This window comes from Schistocerca piceifrons, chromosome X (assembly GCF_021461385.2).
Source record: "Schistocerca piceifrons isolate TAMUIC-IGC-003096 chromosome X, iqSchPice1.1, whole genome shotgun sequence".
NCBI lineage: Eukaryota > Metazoa > Arthropoda > Insecta > Orthoptera > Acrididae > Schistocerca > Schistocerca piceifrons.
In genome coordinates, this window is record NC_060149.1 from 218749722 (window position 1) to 218767446 (window position 17725).

Here is a 17725-nt window from a genome sequence, read left to right on the forward strand (position 1 = left end):
ACGTCGTAGGACTATATAGATTGGGCCTTCTTCATCTCCGCCAGTACATAGAGAGCGGCACATAAGTTGAGCCGACAGATGTGTTTGTTGAACTTCCAGTGATTAATTTCAGCCGTGCTGTAACTGTCGTGAAGCTCCTCGATGGTTATGTCTAATTATACCATGGTACTCTTGGAATCGTGGAAGGGATAAATGCATAGTGACTGATTTTAGATGTCCTCGACCATTCCTCAATCGCTTTCTGAAATGGGTATCATATTTGTGAGATGGAGTTTATCACATTTAATAGCTCCATGTAGAGATGCTTGCTTTTCTAGGACATCTTGTTCATCCCCAGGTATCCCAGAGTGGCCTTTCGTCCACACCATCACGATGTTGCGATAGTTCCGCTGCACCAAAAACATAATGTCGATAACTGCTGCAACTTGGGGTTAGTACAACTACACTACTGGCCATTAAAATTGCTACACCAAGAAGAAATGCACATGATAAACGGGTATTCATTGGACAAATATACTATACTAGAACCACATGTGGTTACATTTTCACGCAATTTGGGTGCATAGATCCTGAGAAATCAGTACCCAGAACAACCACCTCTGGCCGTAATACCGGCCTTGATATGCTTGGGTATTGAGTCAAACAGAGCTTGGATGGCGAGTACAGGTACAGCTGCCCATGCAGCTTCAACACGATAACACAGATCATCAAGAGTAGTGACTGGCGTATTGTAACGAGCCAGATGCTCCACCACCATTGACCAGATGTTGTCAATTGGTGAGAGATCTGGTGCGGTCGTGCATTATACTGCTGAAATGTAGGGTTTCGCAGGGATCGAATGAAGGGTAGAGCCACGGGTCGTAACACATCTGAAATGTAACTTCCACTGTTCAAAGTGCCGTCAACGCGAACAATAGGTGACTGAGACGTGTAACCACCCCATACCATCACGCCGAGTGATACGCCTGTATGGCGATGACGAATACGCGCTTCCAATGTGCGTTCACCGCGATGTCGCCAAACAGGGATGCGACCATCATGATGCTGTAAACAGAACCTGGATTCATCCGAAAAAATGACGTTTTGCCATTCGTGCACCCAGGTTCGTCGTTGAGTGCACCATGGCAGGCGTACCTGTCTGTGACGCAGCGTCAAGGGTAACCGCAGCCATGTCTCCGAGCTGATAGTCCATGCTGCTGCAAACGTCGTCGAACTGTTCGTGCAGATGGTTGTTGTCTTGCAAACGTCCCCATCTGTTGTCTCAGTGATCGAGACGTGGCTGCACGGTCCGTTACACATATGCGGATAAGATGCCTGTCATCTCGACTGCTAGTGATACGAGTCCGTTGGGATCCAGCACGGCGTTCCGTATTACCCTCCTGAACCCACCGATTCCATATTCTGCTAACAGTCATTGGATCTCGACCAACGCGAGCAGCAATGTCGCGATGCGATAAACCGCAATCGCGATAGGCTACAATCCGACCTTTATCAAAGTCGGAAACGTGATGGTACGCATTTCTCCTCCTTACACGAGGCATCACAACAACTTTTCACCAGGCAATGCCGGTCAACTGCTGTTTGTGTATGAGAAATCGGTTGGAAACTTTCCTCGTGTCAGCACGTTGTAGGTGTCGCTAACGGTGCCAACCTTGTGTGATTGCTCTGAAAAGTTAATCATTTGCATTGTCACAGCATCTTCTTCCTGTCGGTCAAATTTGGCGTCTGTAGCACGTCATCTTCGTGGTGTAGCAATTTTAATGACCAGCAGTGTATCATGATGGTTTTTAGTCAGTTGTAGGGCTGACATAGCATCAGACATTCTACTATTATGTCTGCTGTGGGCGGCTGTATGAACGGCACAGCTTCCAAACTGGCAATCAACTCGGCTGTTATAATTGTGAAGTTTGGATGCAGCTTGTATAGGCCTTGTTGACTGCTTCGTGTTTGCCAATAGGTGCTACCAGCGCCGTCACTAGTACTTTAATATACAAAAAAAAAAAAAAAAAAACAACTCTACTTTTAACACTTTCATGGATAAAATTCATTTTTTACAGATTTTTAAAATATTAAGGTGATAACAGTTTCTTTTCAGTCCCATTATTATATTTTCACCACCAAAATATTTCTTAAGTTCTCCATTTTTTCACCACAGGAAGTGGGACACACATGTCCCATGAACCAACGCAAGATATCTTTTCTGCTGACTGACTGATTTTGTAATTTTATTTTTTAGCCATAAACAGGATTTTGCAGAGAATAAAATAACTACAAATTATATATGCATGTAATTCTTTATTTGTGTAGAGCCAGTGTAAAAAATATTCATTACATTTCAGTTTTCATGATACATGATCAATACTTACAAAACTTTACATGCCATGAAACTTGGAAAAACATGGTGTGGCACAGAGTGGTACACCACAAGCAGTGCAAACAACTTTTGTTCTCTTCTCTTTAGAGTTCGTGCTGCAGGATCTGCATCGCTTCCTAGTGCCACTGTCTTTCGGTACATGTTTGCCTACGTTCACGAGCCGGACGTCATCTGGCACACTAGAGACTCCTCTCTTTGTTGGGAAGAAAGTGGGCATTGATCCCCTCTTTTTCCCGCATGAATACCCATTAATCAGTTGTCTTGCTAATCTTTACAAATAATGTCTGCTGGGACACATGTGTCCCACTAATTTTATTTCGATTATAAGATAGTACAGTCGCTGAGAAGTACATTCCACACTGTATTTGTACTAAAAAATGATTATTAAGTTAATAATAAGATGAATTACTTACTTAAGACATCGCTGGAAAGTGAGAAATGATGAAAACTGAAGAATGACACAAATAAATGGCGTTGCAGCGGTCATATATACACGCCAGTCAACAAAAGTAGTCACCGCTTCTCTATTGCCTTTACAGTGCAGTCCCAATTTTTTTCTTAGGTTCAGTAGAGTCGTCCCTAGATGGCAGCACCGTGCAGAGCTGGCGCTCAGAGTTAGTGGGACATATATGACCCATCAACCACGAAAGGGTTAACAAGTAGCTGTGGTTGCGTGATGCAGGCGCTGTTCTGCAGCGCGTGGTGCCGTCGCCAGGCGCTCGACGCCTATCACCGCCGCGAGTGCGTCCTGGGGCTGCGCAGCTTCCTAGAGTCGCCGCTGCTCGGCTGTGCGGCGCTGCTGGCGCTGCGGACCGTGTTCGCCGAAGACCGGGCCTGCGACACGGACTATAGGTACTTGCAAATCTTCACAGCACTAGACTCACATTTCACGTTTCATTGGTTCAGTAGCTATTACCAGAAGGAAAAATTATCCTAACTCTCCCAATGTGGTAAAGAAAACAGTAACCAGTCATTGTGGAGCCTGAAACAGCATCCTATCGGCCAGTGCTCTAAATCTACAACGTGCTACATAATTAAAGGATCACATTTTCGAAATCCGGTAGTTCTTTCCCATTGCGATGTGTAAGTTTAAAACTTGGGTAAAAGGTGCCTACAACGTTCCTCTGCAATGGTGCAAAAGTGAGGCGCCTGGCGCCCTACGACGCCACCCTTGAGCACTTCGGCAGTTCAGAAGCAAGGTGCCGAAACATGCGAAAAAAGGCCAAAATTCAGAAGTTCATGTGAGGTGGAAGGTGGGTTAATGATGTCTCATTAGCGCCAAATTTCACCACCATTGTGCTCAACGCTACCGTGGACGTGACACACAATTGGAAGGTCGTCGCACCCCGTATTTCGCAATTTCACTCCTTCTTTTGACGCCTACGAGACGGAGGTTAGAAAAGCGAGACCCAACGTTAAAATCACACGGTGTTCTTATGTGTGACCGAGGAAAACGCTTCAGACACACTACACTCGAAAAGGCCTCAGGGGCTGGCATAAAGTGCGTCAATGAAACTACCACTTCCCGTGAGGCGTTGATTCCCATATATTTTGTGGTCTAAAACGACAGTTCACAGTTTGGTGAGCAACAGGACGATGTTCTTAAAAATCTATGGCACTGTTGACCCCCATGGATGCTTCAACATTTCTCCAAAACACATCGTGGGCCAGTACCCCCACTGAATGTGCTCGCATCTCTTTGAAGTTCAGTGCGACCGCAATTTTTGCTCTGGTGTGCAGAGTGGAACCAGCATGAACCGTTCAAAAATGTTGACGAAATTTGAACGTTATCCAAAGTAGCAAAGGGCGCTTATGCTTTTTCAGCCCTCCTGTTTTCTGCCTTCATGTAGCGTGTTCACAGAAGGGTGCTACATTGACAGTTACGTGAATAAAACGGCAAAGGGTCCCTATAAGGCCACCCACTTCGGCGATACCCTCAGTGCCACCCACCCACGTTTGTTGAGCACTCTAAAAATGTACCTGTACAGAGAAAACTTGTGACAACAGTCCTAGGCGCCTACAGGTAGGCAATCATTTAACACACCTCCATTCTGGCATACCTACTAGCAGGCAGCCAGGATTCAGACACGTGTTTTCTCTGTGCCAATGGGGTTATATTAATCCACATTACACCTCACTTGAACTTTGAGCTCTATCCTTTTTTTTTGTATGTGTTGACATCTTGCTGATAGAAGTGTTGCCAAGCCCGTGGGTGACATCACAGGGTGCCACACTTTTTCATCGTTGCAGAGGAAGGTTGTAGACACCTTTGAGCCATATTTGAAACTCTTACAACGCAATGGGAAATAATTACAGGTTTAATTCTGTTGTGCAGTGTAGCAACCTACCTACAGTTCTGGAATTATTGTTTAGGAGACACACAACAACAAGGGTAATTTAATATAGGTTGACTCTCACACAGAAGATTACAGCCACTTTTTACAATGCTCCGTTCCTGGTTTCGAACCGCCAGGTTAATCTTCAGACGGTTAGTTCACGTTTTACATTATATTTCGCCTTTTGTTTCCCCACCTGACGAAATTTCCTTAGGGTGGTGGTGCCCTACAGCCAAAACAAGATGTAAGACAACGTCTTTTTTTAACTGTAATTGTGCCTCACAACGATTTTAAGTGATGTAAAAAGTAATTATTATTAAAGGGAAGATGTATCGGTTACTTACGATGAAGAATCCGCGTCATTATGTTCCAGTGCAGGTTGCTTATCGTCTTGCAGCGGTGAAGACTGTACAATGCATTTTTTTGTGTACGTAGATGCACATAATGTAAGGCACCACTCACACACTAAGAAGTTTCATCACATCGAGGTATATGTACAAAGATGGCGATATTACAACCATAACAATGCCAAAGACTTCCACTCTCAGAGATATTTCATTATGCATATGTATGTGACAGTAGAAATTTACAAATTGCTAATGTTACGTTACTTACTATTTACATTGAAAGAGAATTGATTAAAATTAAGATAAACAAATAATGCGTTACACTACGTAAATATTATGGCATACACTGGAACAAAAGTAAGTGACAAAGGCCAGATGTAAATAAATACATGTTACAACTATGGACATATTTTGGCATACTTTCAAAGCACAGTAAATGGGTTGTGATGGATGTGCATATATAAATAACACAACAGTGGCCATATCTGTGAGCTCATTGAGTTACTCACCTTGGTACTGTCACACAATTACTTCATTTTCAATACTAAAACTATGAATCACTTCAGTACACTGCTGTGCTCCAGACTTACATTCTTAGAAATTTCGGCTTTATATTAAGTGTATGACCCTAGTATATTTCTTTTAGCGAGAGTAGCCCTCTTTGCCTGCACTAGTCTGCTTCTTCTGCTGCGCTTGCCGCATCCGTCATACAGTATTTTGCTTCCAATGCAGAAGAATTCTTTCACTTTGTCTACTACGAGATCCCCAATTAGGATATTAAGTTTATTGTTAAACCTAGTTTATACGACATTGGGTTGCGCCACTCGTTGGATGGAATGAGTTGCACGCATATGGTTTCATATTTGACTGTAGACATGGTGAAACCAGTATATACTTCAGTTTCGTCGTTTTGTGGGTTCCTGAGTCGTGTCTGAAATGAAAGTTTTGGCAGCTGCACGTCGCACGAGTTGTGATGGAGTTAAAGCTTGTTGCGTGGAATTGCTACATAAGATAAAAATAAGAAACGTGTTTCGATTCGTGACTGGATGAAGGAAAGACGTCAGCTCGGTTGCTCAGCATCCTTGCTGAAATAATCTGTAATGGAAGACCCAAGAAGTTCTTTTAATTATCTTAGAATGTCACCAGAACAGTTAACGTTTCTTCTAAATAGAGTTAATTATGCGACAAGGAATAAAGATATTGTCATGCATGAAGCACTATCGCCAGAACAGAAATAACATATCACATTGCATGCATTACAATCGGGAACACCCAGCATGTTATAAGATGCCGTTTTAGTTGGTGATGATGCTTTTTCATTAACACCAATAATTATTAACAGTAATAATTATTACCATAAACAGCAGTAATTGTTCGAAGCAGACCGCATTTAAGAAGAGAATGGTTTGCAAACTACTCTCCTGAAGATGGCAATGTTTCAAAATTCAAACATATGTAAATGGGGAGCACTGCTGCGACGTTTTAAATAGAAGAATATTGAATAAAGAATGTAGCTTCTTGATTTACGTAGCCTTCCCTCCTGTCAACAATATTCGGTAAAAAAAATAAATAAATAAAGAGGTGGGCTAACTAGAACGATGGGATTTTAGTCTTGTAGACAAGAGAATTTCTACAGCTAGAATTACATTTTCTTGTATTTTTCTTAGTTCAGTTGTATATGTGCTCCTAATTCAATAAATTTTGCCCTGCATCTCAGATATTGTCAAACTAACCATGGTCTAATCGCACATGAAGGTCTCAGGAGCAGCAATATGTTGCTTATTTTTGTAATCAGCATCACTGAAATCCCACAAACACGTATACAAAAAGCGAACATTATTCTCCGTTTCCCACTTCATATTTCAGTTTGTCTACATTCTACGAACACACATAACCTCAAAACTCATGCAGCTAGTGTCGCCAAAGTAGGAACACCCCGAGACACTTTAATTTCATCGACGAGTTGCGCAAATGCGTGGCGCGCATGCGCAGTGGCCGGTAGCGCAGTTGCCTGCAACCTAGTGTTGTCGTGTAAACTAGGCTTTAGTCTCATTTCCGCTACGCTACTCTTCATTACTTTCGTCTTTCTTTGGTTTACTCTCAGTCCATATTCTGTGTGCATTAGACTGTTCATTCCATTGTGCAGGTGCTGTAATCTTTCCTCGCTTTGACTAAGTTCAGCAATGTACTCTACAGCTCAAATGAAGCAACCTTGAGAGTAAGTGATGGCAGTGGCAGAGAGTCAAGTTGCCAGCACTGAGTCGGCACAAGTTGATCCCTGACAGTTGCAGTGCGCTGGGCGGCACAGCTTCGCTGGCCTACCTCAACCAATAACGTAACGTGATTTTGTAAACATCTGTATGGCAACGCCTCAGTGTTGTCACAGCTCTCTAGACGGCTACTGTTTTTCACTTTCAACCGTGCTCTTTCGAAGTTGAAAGCTTGCAACAGTGCTACGAGCTGTCACGTGGCTTCTTACGCCATCTCGACTGTAGCTACGCCGGCCGCGGTGGTCTAGCGGTTCTAGGCGCTCAGTCCGGAACCGCGGGACAGCTACGGTCGCAGGTTCGAATCCTGCCTCGGGCATGGATGTGTGTGATGTCCTTAGGTTGGTTAGGTTTAATTAGTTCTAAGTTCTAGGCGACTGACGACCTCGGAAGTTAAGTCGCATAGTGCTCAGAACCATTTGAACCATTTGACTGTAGCTACATGCTTATTTGATTGACAGTTGCGCGCTCACTGCAAATAAAACAAAACGTTCTTCCAGATAGTTGTCGCCGACTTCGTTGATTCTGAAGAAGCCAGTAGTGTACGGGCAGCAGTTGTAGTCAACACGATACGTGTACTATACCGTAATTACATGTTGAAAGGTGACTAACATCCATAAGATTAGTATTCGTTCTCACACAGCAAATGTAGCTAAGTAACAAGTTTCCTTATAAAACAGATAAAATTGTAAATACAGAAGACTATTTGTGTTACTAGAGGCTGTACCACCAACGAATACATTTCATTCAGTTTTCAATGTGTTCGCTAAAACACTTGTCAGAAGTTAATAAAATGATTAGTTACTAGTTGTATTTTCCAGTACATATCTAGTCTCTCACGCTTTCGTTATTACTTCCCTTGTGTGTTGCACAACATTATATCACTCTGGTGATGAAATTTCATTTCAAGCTTGTAACTGACTAGCATGTAACCATACTTTTGAAACTAATCATGTGTACGTTTCCTGTAAAGTGACTCACGAGCTAACATCCCAAAGATGTTCGGGCTCACCTGCGGTTCCTCTTCGTCGAAATGTCTTGGCTCAAACTCGTCTAGGGGTTGAACAGCACGTGTCGCATTACACGCCCTAAATTAGACACTTGTGACCCTTTGGTTAAATTATTTGGCTGATGGCATGTTTGCGAAATACAAAGTTAACATAACATATAATAGCAGTATAATAATATCGCGGACTAAATTAACGACCCATAAATAATGTAGGCAACACAGCTGCGATTTTGTTTAGATTATTGTTTATTCATAAAGCAAACTAATAGCGAAAGTGGTCGTATTTAGAGTTACTGTTACACTCGAACGCATATCCATTTCCCACAGTTCGATCATTCACAATCTCATCGTGAATCAAAAGTTCAACATTCCACCTCGTTAACTATGCGAAAAGTTAAAGAGTTCACATCAGGCGCGCGGCTGCTCACCGCTAAGAGACTAAGTCCCGCGATGCTACACAACGCGAAACTTCCTATGCCGTTTCACTTCCTACAGGGTGTTTAAAAAATGACCGGTATATTTGAAACGGCAATAAAAACTAAACGAGCAGCGATAGAAATACACCGTTTGTTGCAATATGCTTGGGACAACAGTACATTTTCAGGCAGACAAACTTTCGAAATTACAGTAGTTTCAATTTTCAACAACAGATGGCGCTGCAAGTGATGTGAAAGATATAGAAGACAACGCAGTCTGTGGGTGAGCCATTCTGTACGTCGTCTTTCTGCTGTAAGCGTGTGCTGTTCACAACGTGCAAGTGTGCTGTGGACAACATGGTTTATTCCTTAGAACAGAGGATTTTTCTGGTGTTGGAATTCCACCGCCTAGAACACAGTGTTGTTGCAACAAGACGAAGTTTTCAACGGAGGTTTAATGTAACCAAAGGACCGAAAAGCGATACAATAAAGGATCTGTTTGAAAAATTTCAACGGACTGGGAACGTGACGGATGAACGTGCTGGAAAGGTAGGGCGACCGCGTACGGCAACCACAGAGGGCAACGCGCAGCTAGTGCAGCAGGTGATCCAACAGCGGCCTCGGGTTTCCGTTCGCCGTGTTGCAGCTGCGGTCCAAATGACGCCAACGTCCACGTATCGTCTCATGCGCCAGAGTTTACACCTCTATCCATACAAAATTCAAACGCGGCAACCCCTCAGCGCCGCTACCATTGCTGCACGAGAGACATTCGCTAACGATATAGTGCACAGGATTGATGACGGCGATATGCATGTGGGCAGCATTTGGTTTACTGACGAAGCTTATTTTTACCTGGACGGCTTTGTCAATAAACAGAACTGGCGCATATGGGGAACCGAAAAGCCCCATGTTGCAGTCCCATCGTCCCTGCATCCTCAAAAAGTACTGGTCTGGGCCGCCATTTCTTCCAAAGGAATCATTGGCCCATTTTTCAGATCCGAAACGATTACTGCATCACGCTATCTGGACATTCTTCGTGAATTTGTGGCGGTACAAACTGCCTTAGACGACACTGCGAACACCTCATGGTTTATGCAAGATGGTGCCCAGCCACATCGCACGGCCGAGGTCTTTAATTTCCTGAATGAATATTTCGATGATCGTGTGATTGCTTTGGGCTATCCGAAACATACAGGAGGCGGCGTGGATTGGCCTCCCTATTCGCCAGACATGAACCCCTGTGACTTCTTTCTGTGGGGACACTTGAAAGACCAGGTGTACCGCCAGAATCCAGAAACAATTGAACAGCTGAAGCAGTACATCTCATCTGCATGTGAAGCCATTCCGCCAGACACGTTGTCGAAGGTTGCGGGTAATTTCATTCAGAGACTACGCCATATTATTGCTACGCATGGTGGATATGTGGAAAATATCGTACTATAGAGTTTCCCAGACCGCAGCGCCATCTGTTGTTGACAATTGTAACTACTGTAATTTCGAAAGTTTGTCTGCCTGAAAATGTACTGTTGTCCCAAGCATATTGCAACAAACGGTGTATTTCTATCGCTGCTCGTTTAGTTTTTATTACCGTTTCAAATATACCGGTCATTTTTGAAACACCCTGTAGCTACCTAAAGACCGATCGTCCGCTTCTGCATCTTCACCAGCACTGTACCCTTCGGTGTCTCCAGTCGAACTGTTCTCTTTGGTGTCTAGACCGCCGGCAGGGATGGCCGTCTGGTTCTAGGCACTACAGTCTGGAACCGCGCGACCGCTACGGTCGCAGGTTCGAATCCTGCCTCGGGCATGGATGTGTGTGATGGCCTTAGGTTAGTTAGGTTTAAGTAGTTGTAAGTTGTACGGGACTAATGACCTCAGAAGTTAAGTCCCATAGTGCTCAGAGCCATTTGAACAATTTGTGTCTAGACCAGAACTGCCCTCTGCCCGTCTCCGACCGCGTTTCCCGCGCGCCGAAGATCTTCGCTCAACTGACTAGCGCAGTTCCCTACCCTGAAGCCGTCCAGCTGATTGGCTACAGCTTATTCTGCATTACTTTACATTTTAACATGTTTTAATAATCAAAGCTTGACCACTTTCACGTTCTAAATAAAGTAACAATAACACCCATTACATAATAAACGTTAAATTATTTTAGATAAAACCAATACAATTTCCTTCTTAACTTTGAATGTCACGGCCAATAGCCTTGCACCAATTTGCTTTCTGATAAATAATTAAATAACAAAAGTAACTATTATGCACTAAACTTTACAACAAATATTCTATTACCTAAGGATTCGATAAGGTGTCATGCTGTCATCGTTCAATGTGTTTTGTGTGGAGGAAATGATGATCTTATGCTTAGCTGAAAATACTGATAATTTAAATTTACTACATTTTTTAAATAAATAAAGTTACAGAGCTGATATTTACAACGTTTGTCATTCTGATGATGCGCTTCTGTATGAAATGTCCATCGTTAAGATTGGCCAAAGCGCTCAGATTTTAGCATGCAGGTCTTTGCTACAAAACTTGTTAATTCCACTTTAACAGTAAATCCTAAACTATTATACATATGATCAACATTCAAGTTTTATTGGGATCACCATGAAAATTTATGGAGGATGGCAGATTAAAATTACTGTTTTCATAAATGTTTCCCTTTACGGCCGATCTTAGGTCCGCCATATTTAACACTGCTACGTCTCCTCGGCCACAAAAGCCTTCTACTGGGTTTCCCTATGACGTAGGCTCTCGTCTGTCTCACTCGCACACTACAGCGCTTAGGCCTCAATAGACAATAGATACCTGTGAGTTCCCCATCTTGTGAAGAATCTGCGCCCTTTGTGGCATCCGGTTCTGGACGATAGGGTTTGTTTCACAATTCCTGAAAGCTGACTCTTTCGGCCATATATTTAAATGAGAGCGCAATGCTCGTTAACTCACATTCTGAAGGAGCCAGTAGTGTAGGGGCAGCAGTTGTAGTCAACGCGATACGTGTACTATACCGCAATTACATGTTGAAAGGTGACTAACACACATAAGATGAGTATTCATTCTCACACAGCAAATGTAGCTAAATAACAGGTATCCTAATAAAACAGACAAAACTGTAAATTCAGAAGACTATTTGTGTTACTAGAGGCTGTACAACCAACGAATACACTTCACTCAGTTTTCTGTGTGTTCGCTAAAATACTTGTCAGAAATTAATGAAATGATTAGTTACTAGTTTTACACTACTGGCCATTAAAATTGCTACACCATCTGCACGAACAGTTCGACGACGTTTGCAGCAGCATGGACCATCAGCTCGGAGACCATGGCTGCGGTTACCCTTGACGCTGCATCACAGACAGGAGCGCCTGCGATGGTCTACTCAACGACGAACCTGGGTGCACGAATGGCAAAACGTAATTATTTCGGATGAATCCAGGGTCTGTTTACAGTATCATGATGGTCGCATCCGTGTTTGGCGACATCGCGGTGAACGCACATTGGAAGCGTGTATTCGTCATCGCCATACTGGCGTATCACCCGGTGTTATGGTATTGGGTGCCATTGGTTACACGTCTCGGTCACCTCTTGTTCGCACTGACGGCACTTTGAACAGTGTACTTTACATTTCAGATGTGTTACGACCCGTGGCTCTACCCGTCATTCGATCCCTGCGAAACCCTACGTTTCAGCAAGATAATGCACGACCTTATGTTGCAGGTCCTGTACTGCCCTTTCTGGATACAGGAAATGTTCGACTGCTGCCCTGGCCAGCACATTCTCCAGATCTCTTAGCAATTGAAAACGTCTGGTCAATGGTGGCCGAGCAACTGGCTCGTCACAATACGCCAGTCACTACTCTTGATGAACTGTGGTATCGTATTGAAGCTGCATGGGCAGCTGTACCTGTACGCGCCATCCAAGATCTGTTTGACTCAATGCCCAGGCGTATCAAGGCCGTTATCACTGCCAGAGGTGGTTGTTCTGGGTACTGATTTCTCAGGATCTGAGCAACCAAATTGCGTGAAAATGTAATCGCATGTCATTTCTAGTATAATATATTTGTCCAATGAATACCCTTTATCATCTGCATTTCTTCTTGGTGTAGCAATTTTAATGGCCAGTACTGTATTTTCCAGTACACATGTAGTCTATCACGGTTTCGTTATTACTTGCCTTGTGTGTTGCACAACATTACGCCACTGTGGTGACGAAGTTTCATTGCAAGCTTGTAACTGACTAGCATGTAAGCATACTTTGAAACTAATGCTGTGTACGTTTCCTGTAAAGTGACTCATTTCACATCATTTCAATAAAAATCGTTCATATAAACTGTGGAACACGCAACTAACTAACGGAACTATAAACAGTATCTGAGCTATTTGCAGCTATGAGTATTTTAGCTCAGACTGAGAGTGGTCTGCTGAGATACGAAATAGCTTCCTCACCGCCAAAGTGTGTTATTTACATACATTCAATTGTAAAATTGTTTCTGATCTCGGATTAATCTCATGAGTCACATACAGTTATTTGGAACAATTATCTCGCATTTCTGTATTAGTATCAAACTTTGTAAATAACAATTTAGAAAATCGTACGATTGTAGTGAGGAGTTTGCATGCGAGCAGGTGCAGACGTCGAAAGTTGCCTCTATAGCAAAGAATCAGTTCTTCCACTTACTGCATCTATTAATACTGTGTATAGAACGTACAACTGAAATCAGTCACCACCTTCAAATATTTCGGATTATCTCTCTGAAAGGAGAGGCCAATCCATATCAGGAATGTTACTGAGCTCGAACCCCTGCCTCACATACGTTGCTTTATGACAGAGTGCATTGTCATCCTGATATAAAAAAATCATCTGTTCCTCTACCGTAAGCAATACATAATGCTCTAAACTGTGATCACAGCCTTCTGCATTTAGCGTTCCTTAAGGACAATAAGAGGATCACACCCCAACCACGAAAACACCCCTATGAGGTGACACCATTTCCTCTGTACTCCACTGTTTGCACTACACATGACGGCAGCTAACATTCGCCAACCCCAAACCCTTCCATCGGATTGCCACAGGGTACAGCGTGATTCATCACTCGTTTCTATTCAACCGCTGTGCGGTGGCGTCGCTATTCACACAACCTCAAGCGTCTCTTAGTATTCAGAAATGTGTGGTATATCAGGAGCTGCTCGACCACTGCTCCCACTTCTCTTTAGCTCCCTACGCAGTCATTGTGCTAGTTGGACTGCTGGCAGCTCTTTGGAACTCACGAGTGATTCCTCCCGCTCATTTCATGCAGTTTTTTTAGATCGACCCTCTAAAATGAACGACGGTTTCTGTCCGTCAGTACATGAGATCTGGCTGGTCTTGGTTTAGCTGAGGTTGTTCCTTCGACTTTCGGTTTCAGAGTAACATCACCAAAAGTGGACCTGGTCAGCTTTAGGACGGCTGAAACGTCTCTGATGGATTTGTCACTCGGGTGACGTCCTATAACTAGTCAACGTTGGAAAACACTGAGCTTCCCTGACCGACACATTCTGCCGTTACGGCTTCTCTGCTGACTACACAATACTCACCATCTGCTTTTATAGTGGAGGTTCCAACTCGCGTGATATCTGTTGGCCAATTCAGCATTACGTAGGGATGTCCGGACACTTTTGATGCGGTAATGCATAGTGAGGATCCAAATTAGTGCTGCGCAATTTGTCGAAAATTAGTTTAGTCAGCGCGAGGACGTCACAGAACTGTTCAACAAACTCCAGCGGTAAGCACTGCAACGAAAATAACTTCCAAAAACAGCATTCGTACATTCGTATATCATTTTTTAAAGCTCCTCACAAATTAAAGCCTCACCAGGAATCGAATTCGGAATCTTGTATGTTGCAGGCAGTTCTAGTAACGACTGAGCATCCAGAAATAGATACATTACTGGCCATTAAAATTGCTACACCACGAAGATGACGTGCTACAGACGCGAAATTTAACCGACAGGGAGAAGATGCTGTGATACGCAAATGATTAGCTTTTCAGAGCATTCACACAAGGCTGGCGCCGGTGGCGACACCTACAACTTGCTGCCATGAGGAAAGTTTCCAACCAATTTCTCATACACAAACAGCAGTTGACCAGCGTTGCCTGGTGAAATGTTGTTGTGATGCCTCGTGTAAAGAGGAGAAATGCGTACCATCACGTTTCCGACTTTGATAAAGGTCGGATTGTAGCCAGGCGCGATTGCGGTTTATCGTATCGCGAAATTGCTGCTCGCGTTGGTCGAGATCCAATGACTGTAAGCAGAATATGGAATCGGTGGGTTCAGGAGGGTAATACGGAACGCCGTGCTGGATCCCAACGGCCTCGAATCACTAGCAGTCGAGATGACAGGCATCTTATCCGCATGGCTGTAACGGATCGTGCAGCCACGTCTCGATCCCTGAGTCAACAGATAGGGACGTTTGCAAGACAACAACCATCTGCACGAACAGTTCGACGACGTTTGCAGCAGCATGGACTATCAGCTCGAAGACCATGGCTGCGGTTACCCTTGACGCTGCATCACAGACAGGAGCGCCTGCGATGATGTACTCAACGACGAACCCGGGTGCACGAATGGCAAAACGTAATTTTTTCGGATGAATCTAGTTTCTGTTTACAGTATCATGATGGTCGCATCCGTGTTTGGCGATATCGCGGTGAACGCACATTGGAAGCGTGTATTCGTCATCGCCATACTGGCGTATCACCTGGCGTGATGGTATGGGGTGCCATTGGTTACACGTCTCGGTCACCTCTTGTTCGCATTGACGGCACTTTGAACAGTGGACATTACATTTCAGATGTGTTACAACCCGTAGCTCTACCCTTCATTCGATCCCTCCGGAACCCTACACTTCAGCAGGATAATGCACGACCGCATGTTGCAGGTCCTGTACTGGCCTTTCTGGATACAGAAAACGTTCGACTGCTGCCCTGGCCAGCACATTCTCCAGATCCCTCACCAACTGAAAACGTCTGGTCAATGGTGACCGAGCAACTGGCTCGTCACAGTACGCCAGTCACTACTCTTGATGAACTGTGCTATAGTGTTGAAGCTGCATGGGCAGCTGTACCTGTACACGCCATCCAAGCTCTGTTTGACTCAATGCCCAGGTGTATCAAGGCCGTTATTACTGCTGGAGGTGGTTGTTCTGGTACTGATTTCTCAGGATCTATGCACCCAAATTGCGTGAAAATGTAATCACATGTCAGTTCTAGTATAATATATTTGCCCAATGGATACCTGTTTATCATCTGCATTTCTTCTTGGTGCAGCAATTTTAATGGCCAGTAATGTAGATATCCAGCGATCACAGGGCCTGCAGCCCACACGCTGCATCCACAAATTGCCTCCATTCCTTCCTGTTTTGTGCCCGGTTCCTCCAGGTGTCTTCAATTCCCAGGGCTGCTAGGTCCTTTGCCAGGTCGTCCATCCAGCGCTGTCTTGGTCGTCCAATGGGGCGTTTGGTGTTTGGTTTTCCCTCTAGTGGCATCTCCGCCTGTCTTCCATCTGGCATACGGGCTACATGGCCCACCCATTGTATTCTTTTGCTCTTTATCTTTTGTAGAATAGTTGGTTATCGCATTAGAAGGAAGATTTCCTCGTTTTTCCTCCTCCGCTATCTAAAACTGGTTCCCAATATCTTCCTCATTACTCTTCTTTCAAATACACCACTGGCCATTAAAATTGCTACACCAAGAAGAAATGCACATGATAAACGGGTATCCATTGGACAAATATATTATACTAGAACTGACATGTGATTACATTTTCACGCAATTTGGGTGCATAGATCCTGAGAAATCAGTACCAGCACAACCACCTCCGGCAGTAATAACGGCCTTGATACACCTGGGCATTGAGTCAAACAGAGCTTGGATGGCGTGTACAGGTACAGCTGCCCATGGAATTTCAACACTGTAGCACAGTTCATCAAGAGTAGTGACTGGCGTATTGTGACGAGCCAGTTGCTCGGCCACCATTGACCAGACGTTTTCAGTTGCTGAGAGATCTGGAGAATGTGCTGGCCAGGGCAGCAGTCGAACATTTTCTGTATCTAGAAAGGCCCGTACAGGACCTGCAACATGCGGTCGTGCTTTAACCTGCTGAAATGTAGGGTTCCGGAGGGATCGAATGAAGGGTAGAGCCACGGGTCGTAACACATCTGAAATGTAATGTCCACTGTTCAAAGTGGCGTCAATGCGAACAAGAGGTGACCGAGACGTGTAACCAATGGCACCCCATACCATCACGCCAGGTGATACGCCAGTATGGCGATGACGAATACACGCTTCCAATGTGCGTTCACCGCGATATCGCCAAACACGGATGCGACCATCATGATACTGTAAACAGAAACTAGATTCATCCGAAAAAATTACGTTTTGCCATTCGTGCACCCGGGTTCGTCGTTGAGTACATCATCGCAGGCGCTCCTGTCTGTGATGCAGCGTCAAGGGTAACCGCAGCCATGGTCTCCGAGCTGATAGTCCATGCTGCTCCACACGTCGTCGAACTGTTCGTGCAGATGGTTGTTGTCTTGCAAACGTCGCCATTTGTTGACTCTGGGTTCGAGACGTGGCTGCACGATCCGTTACAGCCATGCGGATAAGATGCGTGTCATCTCGAGTGCTAGTGATACGAGGCCGTTGGGATCCAGCACGGCGTTCCGTATTACCCTCCTGAACCCACCGATTCCATATTCTGCTAACAGTCATTGGAAGTCGACCAACGCGAGCAGCAATATCGCGATACGATTAACCGCAATCCCGACAGGCTACAATCGGACCTTTATCAAAGTCGGAAACGTGATGGTACGCATTTCTCCTCCTTACACAAGGCATTACAACAACTTTTCACCAGGCAATGCTGGTCAACTGCTGTTTGTGTATGAGAAATCGATTGTAAACGTTCCTCATGTCAGCACGTTGCAGGAGTCGCCACCG

The 17725-nt window shown here is 44.3% G+C and overlaps 1 protein-coding gene across 1 annotated transcript in view; it reads left to right on the forward strand.

Annotated features, from left to right (window-relative positions):
- LOC124722658 (SET and MYND domain-containing protein 4-like) overlaps positions 1-17725 on the forward strand; it is a 183751-nt gene that overhangs the window by 122829 nt on the left and 43197 nt on the right. Inside the window, exon 6 of the mRNA XM_047247803.1 lies at positions 3057-3226. Coding sequence (XP_047103759.1) covers positions 3057-3226 — 170 coding nt within the window. The remainder of the gene's footprint in view (positions 1-3056; positions 3227-17725) is intronic.